This window comes from Vombatus ursinus, unplaced genomic scaffold, assembly GCF_900497805.2.
Source record: "Vombatus ursinus unplaced genomic scaffold, bare-nosed wombat genome assembly UNPS02014779.1, whole genome shotgun sequence".
Classification (NCBI taxonomy): domain Eukaryota; kingdom Metazoa; phylum Chordata; class Mammalia; order Diprotodontia; family Vombatidae; genus Vombatus; species Vombatus ursinus.
The window spans coordinates 59,407,206-59,430,501 of NW_020954557.1; the positions used below are offsets into that span (position 1 = coordinate 59,407,206).

Consider the following 23,296-nt stretch of genomic DNA (forward strand, 5'->3'; position numbering starts at 1 on the left):
TCCTACCCATCTTCTAAACAGTATGTCAAATTCCATCTCTTGCAAAAAGCTTCCCTGTTGGCAGTGAATGATTCTTAACCCTCAGACCTAATAATATTTTATTTTATGCTTCATTATTACAATTATCATACATCTCTGCATATTATAGTTATTTGTGTGTGCATCATCTCTTTAATACAGTGCAAGTTCTCTGACGGTGTCTCACCTAAACTTTGCATCAGTTCCAGTACCTAGCACAATACTCTGCACGTATTAAAAAAAGTTTTTTGAATTGAGTCTTTTCCCCATTGCTTAAATTCTTCCTGCTTATGGAGATGTTGTATTTCATTGCTCCATCCTCCTTGCCTTTTTTGTCTTCATGGGTCAGTTTATTCTGCCTTATTTTGTCTCTTTCTCTAAAATTCTTCCCCCTTGACTTCTCTCCTACGATTCCTGTACAGTTATCTCACAACAATCTGTTACCCATTCTCTTTCTAGGGGAAGCCTAGCAGATGGAAAAACACTCTATGTACCCTTGATCCTCTTTTTAAATTGGTAACAAATCTCTGTATGGTTCTAGTAGTCCCACTGGGCAATCTCAATGACCCATTATTGATTTTGACTACAAGGTAGAAACTTTTGCTTTGTTTACCAAATACTGAAATTGTTCATATATTGTCGTTTAATATTGTCCTCCCTTCAATCTCTGACTATGCTTTCAACCCTCATACCAATACTATCATCCCTGAAATCCTCAACTCTTTCTAATTTTCAGTCACTTATCTGGTACTCCTAGAGTTATTAGTGCTATCATCATCATTATTATTATTATTATTAAATTCATTAATGACTAGTGGCTTTATTTGGATTCATACTATAATATATTAATCACTTTTATAAACATGTACTAGGTGGTCCAGTGGATAGAGGGCCAGGCCTGGAGTCAGGAAGACTCATCTTCTTGATTTCAAATCTGGCTTTAGACACTTAGTAGCTATGTAAGCCTGGGCAAGTCACTTAAGCCTGTTTGCCTCAGTTTTTTCATCTGTAAAATGACAGACCACTCCGGTATCTTTGCCAGAAAGACCCCAAATGGGGTCACGAAGAGTTGGACACAAGTAAAAAATGACTTTGCCTATCTTTCATTAGTCAGAAGATACTGTAGAAACTTCCCGAGTAACCATTTGATTGATTTTAGTCTTGTTGCCCTATTTCCAAGAGGTTTCTTTTTATGTACACATTTATCTTACATTGTTATTTCACCATTTCATCATTTTAGTCTGCCATTTGGCAGCTTATTGATGATTCCATTTCTTTAGTGTAGTTTTCACAGTCCTTATTTCATTATAAAAGTTTCTTCCTTATGGACATTATATTTCTATTATTTGAGACCACCAAAATTCCTTTTTAACCAGGAATATCCTATCCACCAAATTTTGTATTTTCATTTTCCAAAAGGGACTTTGTTTTAGGGAGTAACTTCTGGCATTTCTTTCCCTTTACTTCTCCTTCTGATCTGAAATAACAATTATGTAATCATATTCAAACTTCCACTATTTGTCTAGTTGTATACATCATTGTTTTGTGAGAGCTTATAATACCATATACTCCTTTATTAAAGTGAGACATACTGTCTACTTTGAGGAAGATTTTTCAGAAGTTTCATTTCTTTGGTTGCAAGTATAACTTAAGTGCCCAAAATACAGTGACTGTTTATTTAGCAATTTAGGATAGATTTCCTGTTAGGAAATAAACAGCTGCCTAACACTCCCTTGGACCGTAATGTGAAATATGTTAAACAGAGCAATTTTCCCAGGAGGTATAAGTCATTCCTGACTGTAAAGTTGTTAGAAATATTCAAGATCAAACACATAACATATTTGAAAAGTATATGTCAAGTCAGGCTCATAATTTTCTATCAAATAGGTGAAAAATCTGATTATTTGACTACATTTAATTATTCACTACAGAATCCAATTACATAGTACTGGCATATAAATACAGTGGTTACTCAAAGATTTCTTGTTATATGGAATTCAGTTAGTTTATTTGTATAAGGGAGTAAGGTAATAAGCATTTATATAGTGTCTCCTATTTGCCAGGCACTATGAAAATTTTTTTACACATTTCTCATTTGATCCTTACAACAACCTTTCATGGGAGATGATATTATTATCCCATTTTATAGATGATAAAACTTGATATAAAGATATCATTTATGCTTAAATGATAGTGAAACTATATTTTTTGTAACTTTTGACATAGTTTTAGCAGCTTTTCAAAGTTTTCTGCTTTAAAATGATAAAGACACAAAAATGGAAAAAATGGGGCTTAGATTTCCTGAGTTGAAATGCTCAGATGATTACTGTCAATCCCTCTGAAAGTATTTCCTTAACCAGTAAAATGGAGATAAGAATCTAGAAAGATAAATACTGCCTCTCAGAGCTATTGTGAGTAAGTCGGTAAACCATAAAGTGTTATGTAAGTTTCAGTTTTAACGTTAGTCAGTAAACCAGTTTATGATGACTTATGACTTTCTAAATATTTATAGTTATTATAGTTATTTTATTTTATAATTATATTATATTTATTTATATTTATATGTTATGTTTTTATATTTATATATTTATAATTATATATTATATATAATTACATATAATTATAGTTATTTTATTTTATAATATTAATTGTTGCCTCTTCTAAAGTCTTACTCCAAAATGTAGTCCTTGGGTCAAAGTCTCTTTCTCGACTCAAAGAGAATCAACCCACTGGAAACCTGTTATCTGTTCCCTTTGCTTCCACCCAGCTAAGCTTTGGGAAAATCACTGTCCGATCTTTCCTGGGGTATCCACTAGCTCTTGTTTAAGTGCGCTCAGCTTTACAGGCTTCAAAGCATAATAATTTTATTTGCAACGTGATGTCTACAGAAAGAATCATTATACAAACTTTTTTAAAGTCAAGCAACCAGTTCCTCAGTGAATTACCTCCCTCCCCTGGCCTGACCTGTATAGTCTCTAACTCACTGTGCTCCCTTTCACTGCCAGGAAGGGGGAAGTTAGGGTTTGCTCCTCCCTGTCACTCTCACTTTCCACCATAGCTCTGCCTCCTTTTGCTCACTGCTGTGGTTTTACCTCCTCCAGTGGTAAAGGAGGTGACCCTAGGTTTTTTTAAAGGCTGTGCTTGGGGGACGCAGTCTCTAGTGTCTCATCACCAAGAAGAACGGTTCCCAAGTTTTGATATTCCTCACTTTCTCAAACACACCCTTAGCTGCTGCTGCTTCTTGCTTCTCAGTTTTCCTTTTGTGTGTTGACTTCCCCATTAAGCTCCTTGAGGACGGGGAATTTTTCTTATTGGTATCTCTGGAGCTTAGCACAGTTGCTGGCACATAGTAGGCACTTAATAAATATTTATTGAATTGAATTGAAATTGCATATTAGGTTTGTCTGAGTCAGAAATGTTTCAAGTGGAATCCTGTTGACAGGCTATACTTTTGCTGACTGACACCTGCCTCAGAAATGAAGAAACTCATGACCAGCTGGTTGAAAGGCAATTGATCAATTCTTTGTCCACAGCACCCCATGAAACTAGGTAGAATACAAACATCATTCAGAATTATGGATCTGCTCTTCTGCCTCTGCCTGGATGGTAGTAGAGGAGCCAAAGAGAAGGATAGTGGGGATTAAGAAGCACATAGTTTTAGAGCATCTGAAAACATTAGTCTAGTTCTTGGTATTCACAATGTGAGATCTTTGTTCAATGATGAATGAGTTGGAGAAGCTGAAATCAGTACTGACATGCTCACCCTAAATGAAATGGGAATTTGCAGCTAAATTGCTACACATAATTTAAAGGAGTAGTTCCCAAATAGAGTACTTATATTAGTAAATAGGAGAGCTCACAAGTTCTCCTCAGAAAAGCAAATAAAGGAGTTGGCAGAACTGATTTCATTATGTGTCCCAATGCTGCAAGAAACATTATTTTAATCAGTTAATCAACATGCAAACAACTATATACAAACAAGATATATACAGGATAAATGCTAGCTATAAATTAGAGATAATCACAGAGGGAAGGTACTAGCTTTAAGGAGAATGGGAAAGGCTTCTTTTAGAAAGTGAGATTTTAGCTGAACCTTGAAGGACGCCAGGAAGTGGCGACAAATGAGGGAAAGAATTCCAAGCAGGTGGGTCACCTAGTAAAAAGGCATATTGTTGGGAGATGGGATATCTTATTTGAGTAATGGCACACAGGCTAGGGTGCCACTGGACTGCATAGTATGTGGAAGGAAGTAAAATGTAAGAAAACTGGAAATGTAGGAAGACAGGTCAGGTTGTGAAAGGCTTTGAATGCCAAATAAAATAATTTTATATTTTTTCTGGAGGTTGTAAGGAGCTACTGGAGTCTGTTGAATAAGGGATTGACATGGTCTGGCTTGCATTTTAGGAAGGTCACTTTGACAGCTGAGTGAAAGATGGACTGGATTGGGGAGAAACCTGAAGCAGGGAGACCAACCAGTAGGCTATTGTAATAGTCCAGGTGTGAGGTGATGAGGGTCATAGTGTAGTGGCAGTGCCAGAGGGGAGAATGGGGCATATGCAAGAGATAATATGAAGGAAAAGTCAGTAGTACTTGGTAACTGATTGTATATAGAGAGTGAGAAAGAGTGAGCAGAATGACACTGTATGAGCTTGGGTCACTGGGAAGATGATGATGCCAAGCAGGATAGTTTTGAAAGTAATGTGTGGAATTTCTCATACTTTTTTTTAAGCAAGCAATATGAAATGGAGATTCACAGTTTAATATAGTATCATCTTTTATGTTCTGTAATATGGAAATGCTCTATTTTTTTGGTGTTTATGTTCACAATAAAGAAATCATTTTCCTACCCCCATAGAGATTTATTAGAGAATATTCTTTACAGTTCTCTGGAGATGGTATTGGGCTGCTACAGTCCTCCAAATCTGTATCCAAATTGGGATGATGGTCTGGCAGTTCCCCAGATTGGGTTAGCTATGTGGTATCTCCACCAAAGATGGCTTCCTAGCCATATGTACACACACACATACACACACACACACACACACACACAGAGACACAAATGTATATATACACATTTGTGTATATGCATGAATATATCCTTTAGCAAGCAGTAGTGAATCTTCTGTATTCACCAGGAGGTAAACAAATCTTTTCACATATATTGTGAAAGGAACATCGAAATCACAAGGTACATACTTATGAAACTTGAATAAAGGTATAGATGACATGCTTATCAAATTGTCCAAAGACACAGCAGATCTAATAGACTGTTTCCTGCCTCCTAAAATAGGAACATACCCAGCACTTTGAAATATTCATTGATTGGAATTGATATTTTAATAGTAATAGTAAAGAACAGTAATAATAATAATAGATTATGCATCCTTTGCAAGTTATAGAGCACATTGGCAGGATAGATATTATTTCTTTTTATTTTAAGATGCGGATACTAAATATTGGAGAAGCTAAGTCACTTTTTCAGGGTGTTATGACAGTGTGGTTACAGCTCAGATCTGAAACCCATGTCCTCTAATTCCCATTCTGTTGTTCTTTCTACTCTATGTGCTGCCCAAAAATGTTTTTTTTTAACATTATAAGACATCTTCCCCTTTATGTATTGTTTAACCTCTGCCAACAAATTTGTAATTTTAATTAGAACATGTACACTTATCTCATAAAAATTCTTATAATTTCAACAATTGCATTTGAATATTTAAAAAGAATTTTTTGAATTTTTTTAAAAAACTCGAAGCACTTTATTGAAGACTCAGAAAAACAGGAAAACAAAATTATTTCATTAAATGTGAAGCCAGGTCCCACTGGTTTGTTGTTTCTCTTTTGTATTTATTATTTTTTCCTGTTTGTGTGTGTCTGTGTGTCTGTGTGTGCACACGAGAATGTGTGTTTATGCATATTTTTTGTGTCTATGTATGTATATCTGTGTGTCTATGAATGTACGAATATCTTACATAGTCTTTAAAGTGGGGGGGTGAGTGAATCTGGACTTCTGTCTGCATATATAACATACTATTAAGCGTATAATATATTTTTCAATGATAATAATGATGTTTGTAATGGACACTGAATCTGTTTCTGCAATATGCATGGGAATTAGGCTTTCCTAAAAGCCATGGCAGAGTTGGCTTCAGTGAATTTTTTCTAGATGCTATGCTATTGAATATCCTTTAGAGGACAAATACTCTGTCTTGTTAGATCAGGGGTCCAAACCCGTAAGGGGTACAAAAAATTTGTCAAGGGAGTAAGGAAATAAATTTGTTTTTTGGGACTGTTTTCCAAACGATAAAGTTTTTTTTTTATTGTTTTTTATTTTTTGACTAGGCAATGGGGTTCCCAGGGTCACACAGCTAGTAAGTGTTATGTGTCTGAGGCCAGATTTGAACTCAGGTCATCCTGAATCCAGGGCTGGTGCTCTATTCACTGCACCACCTAGCTGCCCCCAACAATAAAGTTAAAAATTTTTTTTTTGTTATGTCCTTGGAGAAGCATATCCCATTCTTATTAAATATGCTAACAAGGATTGAATTCCATTTATAATAACAACTCTGTGAATCAGGATGCTCATCTCTGTTCCCAATCAAATCAAAAGCAAGAAAAAAGTTGGAGATGAAACATGATAGGCATTTCTTTCAAAAACTTTTTATTTGACTATTTTTATATACATTGAACAATGTTATGATACTACAATATTATTATGTAATGAATAATATTTTCTTTATGAAAAAATTATTAGCATCTTTGCTTCTAATGTGCCTATGCCTGGTCAATCATTTATTGCCTTTCATATTGAATAGATGATGTAGCAAGCGAAAGCGTATGGGGATTAAACACAGTTGCACACCACTGTACTAGAAGAATAGAGCATTTACCTAATTTTAGCAGTCCTAAGAGCCTCTGTTATCTAAGCTCTTAGCCTCCTCAACCAATTGTTATCCTTTGCACAGAAGATGAAATGGAACTGAATTTGTAATTTTAATATATTCAAAACACAAATTACCTTAAAGAAATTAACACTTAAATACATTTCAAAGTGTTCATTTGTAAGTTTGTCTTGCATATCCATCAAACAATACACAACTTCACTTTTTTTTTTGTTTCAGGAACATAAGTAGAAACCTAGAAATGTGTCATTGATACTGCTCTTTTCTAATATCCTATATGGGCTAGCTATTACAGGCTAGATTGAGGGTTTCCCATTCTGTAAAGTTCAGTTGGATCAGTTTGTTAAAATGATTACATTTATCACTTGTGAAATTTCTTTTCTTCTTTCATTTCAAGAATGAAACATCATTTGAAAGCATATTTATGTGCTAAAAATTGGATTCCATTTTAAAAACAAAGTCTCGATAAAATGTCTGACTTTTCCCAGAAACCAAGAAAGAAAGCCATGGAAAGTTCAAGCAACAGTGACAGTGACTCGGGCACATCCTCAGACACCTCAAGTGAAGGCATCAGTAGCAGTGACTCGGATGATTTAGAGGAAGATGAAGAGGAAGAAGACCAAACTGTTGAAGAAAGTGAAGATGATGATTCTGATTCCGAAAGCGAAGCACAACATAAAAATAAAACCAAGGTATAACCACCATAACTAGACTTGGATACTTTTGATTTTAAATTAACAGATTTATGTTTACTGTGAATCAATCATACAAATATTGTTTTTAAAATAAAATTTCCTCCCTTATTTTTATCATCTACTACATAGGAAGAGGCAACATGGAATAGTGAATAGAGGTCCAATCTTGGAGTTAGGAATACCTGGGTTAAAGTCCTGCCTCTTAAATATGCTATCTGTGTGAGGATGGGCAAGTCACTTAACCCGAAGTACCCCTGCTCTAGGCAATTCTTTGAGCCTGTAGGTGAATTTACAAAATTTGGATCCACCTAGGAGGAGCAAGGTTCCCCATGGGGATTTGATTACAGATTGAGACACAGGACTTTCTCCCTCCCTCCTTCCTTTCTCCCTATTCTTTTCTCCATTCCTAGGAGCTGCAGTTTTTTCAAGTAGAAAAGAATAGGAGTTTGGGTAGAAAACATATAAACAAGAGAACTGTGAACTTTTTGTGAAATATTTTTATAGCTTTTTCATTTGATAATTAGAATTTAAAAAAAAAAAAACTTCTTCTATTCTGTCATATTTTATGTGATTACCTTATGGTCGATGTTCTGCAGATGTTAAAAAATTTAAAAAAACATTTCCTTCCAGGTGCTATTGCATGGCATGGTGGACCTAAAGTCAGATGGACAAAAAGCAGCTGAAAAGTCCCAAGAAAAAAGAATACACCAGCCGATACCTCTTGTGTCTGAATCTCAGACTCACCCCTCACTCCAATCCCAGCAGAAGCAGCCTCAGGTTTTGTCACAGCGGCTTCCCTTTATTTTCCAAAGCTCTCAGGCAAAGGAGGGATCTGTGAACAAACACACCAGTGTGATACAGTCTACGGGATTGGTGTCCAATGTGAAACCTCTGTCTTTGGTAAATCAAGCCAAAAAGGAAACTTACGTGAAACTCGAAGTTCCTTCTCCTGATATACCCAAAGCAGGGAATAAAAATACCTCTGAAGAATCTAGCCCTTTGACCAGTGAATTGAGATCCAAACGGGTAAGCAGAAATTACTGGATTTTATGTTTAATCTTGAGACTGAAATTGTAGCAGATGAAATGTCTTTTGAACTGTTTAATATGTAACTTGCTTTCAATTATTGGAATTTTTCGTCACAGACGTTACAGACAAAAATTATTTTGTAGATTGAAGAAAAATTTTAAACATTTAAAAAAAATTTGATTTAAGGGAAAAAAGTTTTATGATAAATCATAAATCTTTGATTTAAGGAAACACTAAAAAATTCTATTTCATTGCTTCCTTTTACAGCATATAAAGAGAAACTTAATATATATGTTGTGCTAGGGATGTATTAAATAGAGTGAAGACAATATGGACACAAAAAATGTTCAGATAAACCTCTGTATTCTGAGAATCAGCAAAAGATACATTCTGCTTAAATATTTTTTGAAAAATGAAGGTCAGAAATGTAAAGAATTTTAACCAGTAGGAATTCTCATATAGGAAACTAATATTAGCCATCCTTAACCATTTAATACTATCTCCAAATTATGCTTGTTTGTTAATTTATTCATTATTTAATAAATATTTATTGAGCCCCTACTTCCTACATTTAAGACATGATAATAGATACAATGAGGGATTCAAAGACATCTTTCTGACATAAAGGTTCTTATGATATAGTAATAAAATGAACAGATTTTTTTCAATTAAGAGTTTAAGCCCAAACTAAAATTCTGAGTTTGAAAAGCAGTGGTTTGTCACCTCACTCATTCTATAGTCATGCAAGTTATTTGCTTTTTTCTTAATCTCCACAGCTCCATGTGGAAGCAGGCTTGTTAATTGCTAAAGAAATTAGACAAGAGCCTCTGGTTGCTTCTCCGTACTACTGTTTATTATGTAAAAGTTCATTGCAAAATCAAGTCAAGTCATACCACATGCTCAAATTTGCCACCGTGCCAATCTGAGTCAGGTGCCTGGGCATGATTCATAACTGACTACAGTATCATAAGATTTTAGTTATGTTACGTACTTTTTTCCATATCAAAGCTATCTTCATCTTTGCAGGAAGAATTTAACTTAGGAAATTCAAGCTCTTCTTTAGATCTAAAATGTATTAATAATTCCATTTGGGAATTAAATTTTTCATATATTCTTTTGATGATGGTTTAATGAAATTTTATTTGTTTTACTTGTACCAGAGAGATCCTCTAGTGCTAATAGTGTTTATCCCCCTCATTTACAGAAGTAAATTGCTTGGTACAGTTATAATTACTGATTCCCCATACCCTTACCAATTCACAGAAAATTTTTTGTAAGGGTACATTATTGAGTAGATAGAGTGACATGTCCCACTACTTAATCTAGCTAATTATCTTAAATTTCTCTTCTAAGCACATTTGTCCCTCTTGCTTCCAACCTGTCACAAATATTTATTGACTGTGTATTAAGGGTGTGCATTACATAAGGTGCTCTGGTTGGATAGAAAAATAATGGGGCTTAGTTCCTTCCCTCAGGAAGTTTTCTCTCTCATAAAAGAGATGACAGATACATCAGTTAGTACAGTTAAATTACTTGCAGTATGTGGCAAATAACAAATAAAAGGAGTACTATGAGTAATTGAGGCATATGAGTGCAGATGAGAAGATAGTGCTTCTCTTTTGGGTTATCAGAAAAGGTTTCATGGAAGATGACATTTGAACTGTGCCTAGAAGAATGGGTGATATTTCAAATGGTAGATGGTTCTCTCCACAGGGAAGGAATGGTCTGAACAACTGCAAAAATTCTAGAAGAAATGGATGGAGAATAACAAGTGATCACATTTTGCTTAAATATAAAGCATAGATATGGAAGGGTAAATGAGGGCTAGATGGTAAAAGGGCCTTGAATGACAGAATAAAGAGTATTTTGCTAGGCAGAATGAATAACTGGAAGATTTTTTTCATCATGGGCATGACATGGTTAGAGCAGGTCTGCAAGAGGATTCATCTGGCAAGTGGAAAGTGCCAGAGGGACTTCAGCCTGAATGTTACCTCTTAACATGGGTAAACCATTCAATCTCCATGGTCTTCGGTTTGTTACAGAGATAATAGTATCTGTAATAGTCACCTCACAGGATTGTTGTGAAGATCTAAAGAGACAGCTAGCTTTTATAGAGCTAGAATGTATATAGTACTTTAAGGTTTGCAAAGCATTTTACAATTATCTCATTTTTCTTTCCAACTCCAAACAGTAGGAGTTGTTGTTATCCTCACTTTATATTTGAGAAAATTGAGGCAGATACAGGCTAAGTGGCTTGCCCAGGGTTACGTAGCTATAAAGTATAGGTAGTAGAGGTAGGATTTGAACTCAAGTCTTCCTGACTCCAGGTCCAGCACTCCATCTGTTGAGCCACCTCGCTGCCTCTGATATAAATTACTTACACAAAGCATTTTGAAAACCTTAAAGCACAATATAGAAGTTAGCTAAAAGAGTGAGACTTGAAGTAGATAGTAGAAAGACTAGTTAAAAGGTTATGAAGTAGTTTGGTTGTGAGACAATGAGGCTCTAAACCAGAGAGTTTACAGTGGGTATGAGAAGGAAAAATGGATTCAGAGGGAAAATGTGAAAGAAAAAAATGGTAGAAGATTTGATGACTAGATAGGGTTTCTAAGGAGTAGAATTTAAGATGTCAAGTCTGGACAAAGACAGTAGGAAAGGACTGTTGAGAAGGCCAACTTCAGCTCTAGACCCATCTCTATATCCCACTATACTTTGCTTTAAAGTGATTTACATGTTGCCACATATGCATTTCTAATTCTCAAATACTTAAGGGGAAAAAAAAACAAAAAATTTCTTGATAGGAAGAGGTGTGGTACATTGCAGTATTGACTTTTTATGTTTCAACAGGAACAGTTCAAACAGACATTCCCAACACAGATAAAGAAACAAGAGTCATCCAAGAGCCTGAAGAAGGTTATTGCAGCTTTGTCAAGCCCAAAAGCAATCTCTAGCTCACCAGCGCATCCCAAACAAACAACATTAGAAAATAATCATTCTAATCCATTCTTGACAAATGCACTTTTAGGTAATCACCAACCAAATGGAGTTATTCAAAGTGTCATCCAAGAAGCTCCTTTAGCACTTATCACCAAAAGTAAAAGTCAAAGCAAGATAAATGAAAATGTACCTACTTCGAGTAATATCCCTTTTTCTTCACCTGTAAATTTAAGTACATGTGGAAGAAAAACATCAGGCAATCGGACCCCTCTAATGTCCTCTACCTCTCCTGTACTACATGGTCCAGGGAAGGAAAAATCAGTCAGCAATAATGTTATAACCACAGTAAATCCACAGCATCACCTTCCTTCTGCAAAATCCATAGTGGAACAGTTTAGAGGAACAGATTCAGACATTCCCAGTAGTAAAGACTCTGATGACTCCAATGATGAGGATGATGAGGATGATGAGGATGAAGAGGATGATGATGAAGATGATGAAGATGATGATTCTGATGACAGCCAATCAGGTTATTTTCTATTTTTAAATGATTGAAAGTTTTACTGTGACAGCTCTGTGAATGAAAATATTTTCCAGAGTCTTTTAACTTGACAAAGCTCACAGTTGTAAATCACTATAAATGTTTTGTCATTCATATTTCTAGATATCAGTGTATTTTTAATCTTATATAACTCCGAAAAGTATTACTGCTAGAAAACACCTTCCTGATGTATCAATTTTATCTTCAGCTTTGTCATTGAGTTGACATTGGGCAAATTAACCTGCAAATTGATTCACCTCATGCATATATCCACACAAAACAAAATAAACACAAAAATATTTTACACTGCATCTAGGAATAATCATTAGTTACTATCTCCTCCCTTTCCAAGACTGTTCATCATATCACTAAGATTAAAAAAAGAAAAACCAAAAACCAGTGGCTCAGCATCAATTAAATTTAATCAGAACTTATCCATGAGCACAAACTTCTATGAAAATCTAACAGATAGTTTCACAAATTTACTTGTGTAAACCATCTGCTTTTATTAGTTTACCATGTGATTGAGACACTTTCCATTCATTTGACTATCGATGTTTCTGTGCCTCAGTTTCTTCATTGAACTAAAATGACTTTGCACTCTGTAATCTGAGTTTATCATATGTAAAGTGCAATATGAAAAGGAAATGTGTTGTTTTAAAAACTAAATAATATTAATAATATTTTAAATGTGGCTATTTAAGTTTTACACTGAAAACACCAGCAGTGAGTTGGTGTAGTGGACAGATCACCAGACCTGTAGTCAGGAAGACCCGAATTTCAATGCTGCCTCAGATAATTTCTAGCTGTGTGACATTGGGCACGTCACTTACACACTGTCTGCCTCAGTTTCTGCATCTGTAAAATGGGGATAATAAAAGCATCTACCTCCCAGGATTATTGTGAAGTTAAAATAAGACAAATATTTGTAAAACCATTTGCAAATCTTGAAGTGCTTCATAAATGCTAGCTATTATTGTTGCTGTTAATTATATTATCGAATAGACCATAATAGTACAATTTTGGCAGCTGGGTGGCTCAATGAATAGAGCACTGTGCCTGGAGTCCAGAAGACCAAGTTCAAATCCAGCCTTAGACACTTAATTAGCTGTGTGACTCTGGGCAAGTCACTTAACCTCTGTTTGCCTTAATCTACTGGAAAAGGAAATGGCACACCATTCCAGTGTCTTTGCCAAGAAAACCTGTAGACAATATTGACATGCTATAGTCCATGGGGTCACAAAGAGTTTGACATGACTGAATGACTGAACAACAATAGAGTATGATTTTAAATGCTAGAGGGGTAAAGGGAGAGAGTACACATTTATATAACGTCTCTTACATGCTCTAGGGACTGTGCTGTGCACTAAACTAAGCAATTTTGCATGGCAAACATCCATAAATGCTAGTTTCTTTCCCACAAATGCTGGCTATTCAAACATTTCATTTGCTATGAGAATGGCCAAGCTGGAATCTGGAGATCATGGGCCTGCTATAATCTACAATTGCTTTTCTTTTCCCCCTTTGTAGAATCAGATAGTAATTCTGAATCCGATACAGAAGGATCAGAAGATGATGATGACGAGGATGATAAGGATCAAGATGAATCAGATAGTGATACTGAAGGAGAGAAACCCCCAATGCAATTGAATAAAACAACTTCCTCTGTCAAAAGCTCTTCCGTCAGTCTCACGGCTCACTCAACACCACTTAATCTCCAAGTAGCCAAACCTCCAGGCTCTGGTCCTGCTGCCTTATGTCCTGAATCCCAGTCACCCGTTTTCCTCAGCACTCCTTCTTCTACACTTACTTCAAGTCCACACTGTGGTACTTAAATTTTATTTTTATCATTGTAAAATACAGTGTCAAAACTGAGGCAAGAATATTTATTTGTAAAAAATGTTCTAAAGATTATCTCAGTGGAATAAAATGTTGTACCTGGGTAAGTGTTGGCTAGTTCAGGTCGAGACTACTTATTCTCTAAAGTTAAGAACTTTTACCATGTGATGCACTTAATTTAAGAATGTGAACATTCTTCCTCTCTTGCTTTAGCTTTTAGTAACTGTAGAGTTTCTACTGTCATAGAATTTATTATAGATTCAGATTTTTTATATTTTTAAAGGTGAATTTGAATTGTTACTTGAGATTCAGTTGGCCAACCCACCAGCTAATTGGAAAAGGCTCTGATTTTTCTGTAGGTGTGTGTGTGTGTGTGTGTGTGTGTGTGGATGTATATATGTGGGTGTGTACACACACATATATATAATAGACAGAAATAGAGCCAGTTACCTAAAGTGATAACAATTGTCCATATAATCATATCCCTTTCCATTTTATAAGACAGGGCCCTATTATGCTGCTTTTGATCTTAGATCCATGTGACTTAAATTAAATGTCTTTAACTTTGTGGACCTACTTTTAAAATATTTGTACATTAAACTATTGGATTTGAAAAAACCAAATACTAATGTCTTAGGTAAAAAGTTACTCTATAATCTATTCTCAATTTAGACATTTTCATGTTGCTTAATATGTCCTGCATCCTGTCTCAGTGATTTCTTCCATAGCAGACTAAATAGGAGAAACCGGTACATTCTTTAGGTTGTATTCTGTTTCTCTTTCTGGAGAGTAATGGTAGAATCACACTCTCTTCGAGTCAAAAGGAATCTTATAGGTCATTTCTTCCAGTTTCTCAAATTTTTCAAAGAATCCTCTTGAATGCAGCCCTAACAGATGATTTGCTCATTTTGAAAAACTTTGCTATACAAGGATTCCATGAAACCTATGTAAAAGTAATGAAATAACATAACAAAATTGTACTTTTTCCAAATTGACAAAACAGAGAGAAAATATTTCACAAAAGTTTTAAAATTTTTAATTGTTGACCTTTCTCTAAACTTTTTCTTATATTAATCAGTTGAACTTTCTCCAAGGTACTTCCAAAAGGAGGAGAGTAACAGATGAGCGGGAACTTCGCATTCCTTTGGAATATGGGTATGCTTAATGAGCTTGCTCTTTTTTTCCCCCAAATATTTATTTAAAATACTGTTTCAAAAGCATTATGCCTACTTTCTTTTTCTTGCTCGTTGGCTAAAAGAAATAAAAAGGTTTTACATATTGAATTAGAGATGTCAGGGAGCACAGTTAATATATCCAAAAAGTATTAGAATAGAAATGCTAGTGTTCTACAAAGTTCATATTGGAAGTAAACTGTAGGATATGTAGAGTCAAGCATGAATAAACATGGAACAATACAGTGAGCTGAAAATTAGTAAATATGGCTGAGGGCAGAATCTCAAGAAAGTAGTACCAGGAAGAGTAAGGGGAGAGTTAAAAGCAAAATTAGGACACCACAGTGAATGGAACTTAGTGACAAAACAGAACCAAATTGTAATGGTTAGAGTGGGATTGAGATATAATATCAACTCATTATTAAAAAATACATGAGCTAACTGATCAATACAATGATCCAGGACAATTCCAAAGGACTCATGTTGAAAAATTTTGTCCACCTCCAGATGGAGAAATGATAGGTTCTGAGTACAGATTGAAGGATTTTTTTTCTTTATTTTTCTTGCTTCTTTTTTTCCCCCACATATGGCTAATGTGTAAATGTATTTTACGTGACTTCATATGTATAAGGGGTATTGAATTTTTTGCCTTCTGAATGGGTAGGGGAAGGGGTAGAGGGAGGGAAAGAATTTGTACCTGAAAATAAATTTTTTTAAAGTACATGAGCTACAGAGAAATGATAGCTGAGAGGTAAATTTTTCTCTCTTGACATTGAAACTTCAAGTGTAAAATAGCATACCTTATCTCTAGGAAGCTGAGGCATTGAAAGGTATTAGTTGCTACAACTGTAGTAATTAGGCAGATTACTATTTATAAATTAAATATCAGTTTAACTTTTAATGACTTAAAATATTGAAATATTGTTCTAAATGAGCTCTTTCATAACCTGTATTTCTGTTACATGAAGCTGGCAAAGGGAGACACGAATAAGGAACTTTGGAGGGCGCCTACAAGGAGAAGTAGCATATTATGCTCCATGTGGAAAGAAACTTAGACAGTATCCTGAAGTAATAAAGGTATGTACTTTTCTTTAAATGGCTAGTATATTCAGTATCTATTAAGCACACTTACAACAAAATGATGTGTACTCATTCCTCAAATAAAGTTCCTTGATACAAAATTATCCTCTCATGTGAGTCTAATCTACCTTAACGTATTTCTAAATTGACCACTTATAATTGCATATCCCCTTGATAGAATATGCAAAACATGACTCCTGAAGATAGCTGTACATACATCAAAGCTGAGTTGTAATTATTAAAACCTGAAGTGGAAAAATATGTGATTTTTTCAGTATCTCAGCAGAAATGGAATAATGGATATCTCAAGGGACAATTTCAGCTTCAGTGCAAAAATAAGAGTGGGTGACTTCTATGAAGCCAGAGATGGACCGCAGGTATCCACTTTTTAAAAAAGTAAAGTCTTTGATCCACGGAGTAGTAACGATCTAGATGAAGTGATTTTTCACTACGCTCTGGAACATTGCCTCTTGTTAGTTAATTCATAAAGCTATACTTTATGCTGAACACTTAAGGACTCAAATTACTATAGTAACAAGGAGCTTTGAGATTACATTTTCTTTGAAAATAGAACTTTTCTCCTACTAGTATTTTGTTTTTTTTTAATCATGATTGAGAAATTTTTGCAAGTATAATTTGTGTGTTGCTAAAATGTCTTGTTTTCTGGGTGCAATGATAAAATAACTAAGGAGATTTAAAGTAGTCAATAAAGAATAACAGATTTGGGGCAGCTAGGTGGCACAGTGGATAGAGTTCCATCCTTGGAGTCAGGAGTACCTGAGTTCAAATCTGGCCCCAGACACTTGACACCTACTAGCTGTGTCACCCTGGGCAAGTCACTTAACCCCCATTGCCTCACCCCCCCCCAAAAAAAATATATATATATGTATGTGTGTGTGTGTGTATATATGTATATATGTATATATGTATGTATATACGCGCACACGCACACACACACACACATATAAATATATATACACACCTATATATGTATATGTATATGTATATCAGCTTTTGGGGCAGCTAGGTGGTACAGTAGATAGAGCTCCATCCTTGGAGTCAGGAGGACCTGAGTTCAAATTTGACCTCAGACATTTGATACTTACTAGCTGTGTTACCCTGAGCAAATCACTTAACCCCCATTGCCTCACCAAAAAAAATATATATATATATATATACACCTATATATACCTATACATATATGTGTGTGTGTGTGTGTGTGTGTGTGCGCGCGCATGTATATGTATATCTGCTTTTGGGGCAGCTAGGTGGTGCAGTAGATAGAGCTTTGTCCTTGGAGTCAGGAGGACCTGAGTTCAAATCTGGCCTCAGACACTTAACACTTACTAGCTGTGTGACTCTGGGCAAGTCACTTAACCCTAATTGCCTCACCAGAAAAAAAAAGAATATTAGATTCGTAATAGCTGAAGAATTTATTAACTTAATCAGAATATCTCTGCTTCTGAGTTGAAGATGAGAATAAGATAATCGCAAAAAGACAATTTTCATGGAAGAATGTTACCTGCAATGCTGTGTGACTTCTTCACAGATTTGGTAATTTCTTATTGTTTCCTTTTTTCTTGGTTTCTTAAACTCATTAGGTAAGTTTCCTATCAAGATTCTCTTGACTAAAAGCATCCTGAGTTTTCTTAAATGTCATCCCCTGTCCTGACCAAGATAGCTGGCAGAGCAGGTGACCATTAATTGACCAATGAGTATTTATTGAATATGTACAGTCTACCTATGCTGTAAACTAGCTGTATCACCATCATTTCTGTTGTTCTGTTTTAGTATTTTTGCTTGCTTATTTTTTCATATTATTTTCTCTTTCATACTTCATGTATATTTTGCTGTGTTACTTCTTTTTTCTCTCTGTCTTCGTTATCTCCATGGAAAGAAGCCTTCTTTAGGGGTCAGGAGACTTTGGAGTTAGTCTTGTCCTCTTATTAGCTAAGTGTATCCTAAGCAAGTCATTCCATCTTTTCCCTCAACTTCTTCATCTGTAAAATAAGGGCAGTTATGCAGTCTTTTTACATAGCATTATAATTTTTAGTGTTACGAGTTTATTATGAGAATGAGTATAAAATTAAAAGTGAGAATTAATATAAAGTAAAAAAGTTTCATTGTAGTTTTTCATTGTAGTTGTTTCATTGTAGTTTTTGGCAGGTTTTTGTTTTGTTTTGTTTTGCAGGGGTGGGGGTATAGTGGGAGGAAGGAGGACATGATGATGGTGGGTGAAATTGTCCATTGCTTACCCCATACAAAGACATATTCCATGAATGCAATGTGATTTAGCAGCCTTCTAGCTGTCCTTTCCTCTTAAAGTAATATCTAACTTTCATTCCATTGTTTTACCAAGGTTAGACAGAAGCAATGATTCAGGAGGTGTAGAGCTAAAGGAACCAATTATATAGGACCTTCCTTGCATGTTCTATGAGCAAGTTGTTAATGGCACAACTTACTTTTCTTCAATTATCTTCTATATGGATCTTCTTTAAAAAAAAAAAAATACTACTTAGAGGCAGAGCCAAGATGGTGGCATACAGGCCTGGACCCAGCTGAACTCTCCCAACATTCCCCTCCAAATAATTTTAAAACAATGTCTCGAATCAAATTTTGGAGCAACAAATCCAACTAAAGGCAAAAGGGAGATTTTTTTTCAGCTTAAGACAACTTAGGAGGTCTGCAGGAAAGGTCTATAACATTCAGGTGGGTGCAGTCCTAGAGTGCAGTAGAAGTAGCCTTGGAGGTGGTTGCAACAGCAAAATAGTAGTAGCAGCAGCTTCAAGAGCTCTCATCCCAAAGAGGGTAAGGGGGTATATATATATATCTATATCTATCTATCTATCTATCTATCTATCTATCTATATATATATATATATATACACACACATACACACGTATACATATATATGGTATATATGTGTATATATATGGTGTGTATATATATATATGGTGTATATATATATATGGTGTGTGTGTATACACACACACACACACACACACATATATGGTATATATATGGTATATATGTAAGCAGTTCTGAGTTGCAGTTCCAGGGTGGAGAGGTGTACTTGTCATTGATCACAAGAGAGCAGGGACCCTGGTTACGGTTCTAGAGTGGAGAGGAACACTTGAGGCTTCAGGAAAACAGAGGACCTGGTAACAAAGGACCAAGAGAAGTACTAGTACTTGTGGCTACAGAGGAGCAGGGCCTCTTCCTGACTAAAAATCACAACAAAGACTAGGAGAGCAATGATAATATCTTGGAAACACTGAAAACTTAAAGACCGCCCCCCGCCTCCAAACTAGTTATGAAAACAGCAGCACAAAAAAGCCTGAAGCTTGGCACAGTGCCTCCCCACCCCTAGGTGAGCAGAGCCCAACTTTAACATAAAGTTCAAAGTGAAGAAATAGGCTGGGGAAATGAGTTAACAACAACAACAACAACAACAACAAAAAGAACTTGCCCATCAAAAGCTACTAGGAAGGCAGAGAAAACCAAGACACAAATTTAGAAGACGACAATGTGAAAACAGCTACAAAAAAACACTTCAAAGAAAAATGCTAATTGCATCCAAGGCCAGGAAGAATTCCTGAAAGAGTTAAAGAAAGAGATAAGAGTGGCAAAGGAAAAACTGGGAAAAGAGTGTGATGCAAGAAAATTATAAAAAGATCATCAACAGTTTGGTAAAAGAAGCACAAAAAATACTGAAGAAAATAACACCTTAAAAAACAGAATTGGAAAAAAAAAAGGGAGGGGAGCACCTAGGTGACATGGTGGATAGAGCACCAGCCCCGGAGTCAGGAGGACCTGAGTTCAAATTTGGCCTTAGACACATAACACTCACTAGCTGTGTGAATCTGGGCAAATCACTTAACCCCAATTACCTCACCAAAAAACAAACAAAGAGACAAAACACAATTGGCCTAATGGTTAAAAAAAAGCACAAAAAGTCGCAGAAGAAAAAGAATTACTTAAAAAGCATGGTTGGCCAAATGGAAGAAGAGGTACAAAAGCTTACTGAAGAAAATAAAATAATTCCTTAAAAATTAGAATTGGGAAAATAGAAGCTAATGACTCCATGAAACTTCAAGAAATAATAAAACAAAGTCAAAAGAATGAAATATAGGAGAAAATGTAAAATATCTTAATGGAAAAACAACTGACCTGGCAAATAAATTGGGAAAGATAATTTAAAAATTATTGAAATGATGAGCAGAATGCTCTCAGAAAACCCTGGAACCACATGAACTGATGCAAAGTGAAGTGAGCAGAACCAAGAGAACATTGTACACAGTAACAGCAATATTGTACATTGATCAATCTATGATAAAAAATGCTATCTGCCTCCAGAGAAAGAACTGATGGTGCCTGAGTGGAGATTGAAAAATGCTTTTTAAACTTTATTGTTCTTGGGTTGGGTGTTTTTTTGTCTTTCTTTTCTTTTGTAACATGGCTAATATGGAAATATATTGTATGACTGCACTGTCAAATTACTTACCTTCTCACAGAGGGGAGAGGAGAAGGAGGGAGGGAAGGAATATGGAACTCAATATTTTTTAAAAAATTTTTAAAAATTTTTGTTTACATCTGATTGAGGAAAAAAAATAAAATAAAAGTTAAGTGTAAACTAAAAAAATTATTGGACTACTTGAAAGTCACAATGTAAAAAAAGAGCCAAGATTTCATATATCAAGAAATTTTAGAGGAAAACTGCCCCTATATCTTAAGTCCAGAAAGTAAAATATAAATTGAAAGAATCTACAATCACCTCCTGAAAGAGATCCCAAAATGAAAACTCCCAGGAATGTTATAACCAAATTTCAGAGCTCCCGGGTCAAGGAGAAAATATTGCAAGCAGCCTGAAAGAAAAAATGCAATATCATTGAGCTACAGTCAGGATCACACAAAATTTAGCAGCTTCCACGTTAAAGGAACAGAGTGCTTGAAATAAAGGAGCAAGAATAATCCACCAAGCATAACTAAATGGATATTTAATGAAATAGTGGATTTCCAAAGAATAGAGCTGAATAGAAAATTTGACATTCAAACAGGAGACTTAAAAGAAGCATAAAAAGTTATGAAAGAGTAATCATTAGACTCAAAGTTAAGCAGTTTACATTCTTATATGGGAAGAGGACTCATGTAACTCCTAAGAACTTTATCATTATCACGGCAGTTAGAAGGAGTCTGCAGAAAGGGCATGGGTATAAGGAAATTATGTTGAAATGACCCCTGCTAAAAAAAAAATGTAGAGGTGAGAAAGAGCAATGCATTGGTAGAAGGGGGAAGGGATAGGTAGAATGGGGAAAATATTCTCACATAAAAGAGATTTTATAGTGAAGTGGAAAATGGAGGGGGGTAGCAAGCAATGCTTGAATCTCACTGTCATCAGAATTGGTTCAAAGAGGAAGAAAATTATATATGTATGTGTGTCTGTGTGTGTATGTGTATGATATAGAAATCCTCATTTGGATATAGAAATGTATTTTACCTAATAGAAAATAGTGTGGTTGGCGGGGAGATGATAAAAGAGTGGGTGGATTAAGGGAGTCAGTGGTCAGAAGCAAAACAGACTTTTGAGGAGAGACAGGTTTAAAAAAAAAAGAGGAGAAACAGAAGAAAAATAGGATGAAGGAAAATACACAGTAATTTTAACTGTGAATGTACAGGGAAAGAACTCATCCATAAAACAGCAGATAGCAGAATGGATTAGAAACTAGAATCCAACAATATGTTGTATACAAGAGACACACTTGAAACAGAAACACACAGTGTTAACATTAAGGACTGGGGAATAATCTATTATGCTTCAGCTGAAGTAAAAAAGGCAAAGGTAGCAATTATTACCTCAGACAAAGCAAAAACAAAGATAGACCTAATTAATTTTTTAAATATTTTATTTTTTACAATTACATGTAAAAAACCATTTTTAGCCTTTATTTTTTACAATTTTGAGTTTCAAATTCTCTCCCACCCTTCCATTCCTCCTCCCTTATTGAGAAGGCAAGCAATTTGATAAAGGTTTTACATGTGCAGTCATGCAAAAAGTTCCATCTTAGTCATGGACAAACAGATTAAAAAAAAAAGAAAGTGGAAAAAAACAGTATGCTTCAAACTGTATTCAGATTCCATCAGTTCTTTCTCTGGAGGTTGATAGCATTTTTCATCATAGGTCCTTCAGAATTTTCTTGGGTCTTTGTATTGCGGAGAATAAGTCATTTACAGCTGATCGTTGTACATTATTGCTGATACTATATGCAATGTTCTCCTGGTTCTGCTTTCTTTCCTTTGTATCAGTTCATATGAGTCTCTTCAGGTTTTTCTGAAAACATCCAGCTCATCATTTCTTGTAGCACAATAGTATTCCATCATAATCATATCCCACACCTTGTTCAACCATTCCCCAATTGATGGGTGCCCCTTTAATTTCCAAATCTTTGCCACCACAAAAAGAGCTTCTACAAATATTTTTTGTACAAATAGGTCCTTTTCCCTTTTATTTTTTATCTCTTTGGGATACAGACCTAGAAGTGGTTTTGCTAGGTCAAAGGGTATCTAAAATTCATTGCCTTTTGGGCATAGATCCAAAATGCTTTCCAGAATAGGTCAAAATAGACCTAATAAAAAGAGATAATAAGGGAAAGTACATATGCTAAAAAGATATCATAGACAATGAAGTATTGTCAAAAATTTTCACAATAAGTTTCTCTGATAAAGGCCTCATTTCTCAAATATATAAGGAACAGAGTCAAATTTGTAAAAATCATTCCCCAATTGATCAATGGTCAAAAGATATGAACAGGGAGTTTTCAGAAGAAGAAATCAAAGCTATCTATATGTAGTCATAGGAAAAAAAAATGTTCTAAATGACTTGAGTAGAGAAATGCAAATTAAAACAACTGTGAGGTACCACCCCCCACCTATCAGAAATGACAAATGCTAGAGGGGATGAGGGAAAAATACACTAATGAACTGTTGGTAGAATGCTGTACTGGTCCAACTGCTCTATAGAACAATCTGGAACTGTGCCCTAAGAGCTATAAAACTGTACATACCCTTTGATCCAGCAATACCACAAC

General features: G+C 35.2%; 1 protein-coding gene across 16 annotated transcripts in view; it reads left to right on the forward strand.

Moving 5' to 3' along the window:
• The window catches only part of BAZ2B (bromodomain adjacent to zinc finger domain 2B), a 342,755-nt gene that overhangs the window by 222,107 nt on the left and 97,352 nt on the right, over positions 1 to 23,296 (forward strand). For 8 of the 16 annotated variants that reach the window (XM_027865733.1, XM_027865732.1, XM_027865740.1 and 5 more), the window contains 7 exons: positions 7,406 to 7,609; positions 8,243 to 8,638; positions 11,489 to 12,107; positions 13,650 to 13,946; positions 15,053 to 15,113; positions 16,099 to 16,207; positions 16,486 to 16,587. In XM_027865733.1, coding sequence (XP_027721534.1) covers positions 7,406 to 7,609; positions 8,243 to 8,638; positions 11,489 to 12,107; positions 13,650 to 13,946; positions 15,053 to 15,113; positions 16,099 to 16,207; positions 16,486 to 16,587 — 1,788 coding nt within the window. The remainder of the gene's footprint in view (positions 1 to 7,405; positions 7,610 to 8,242; positions 8,639 to 11,488; positions 12,108 to 13,649; positions 13,947 to 15,052; positions 15,114 to 16,098; positions 16,208 to 16,485; positions 16,588 to 23,296) is intronic. The other 8 variants (XM_027865747.1, XM_027865738.1, XM_027865743.1 and 5 more) reach the window with 1 other exon arrangement.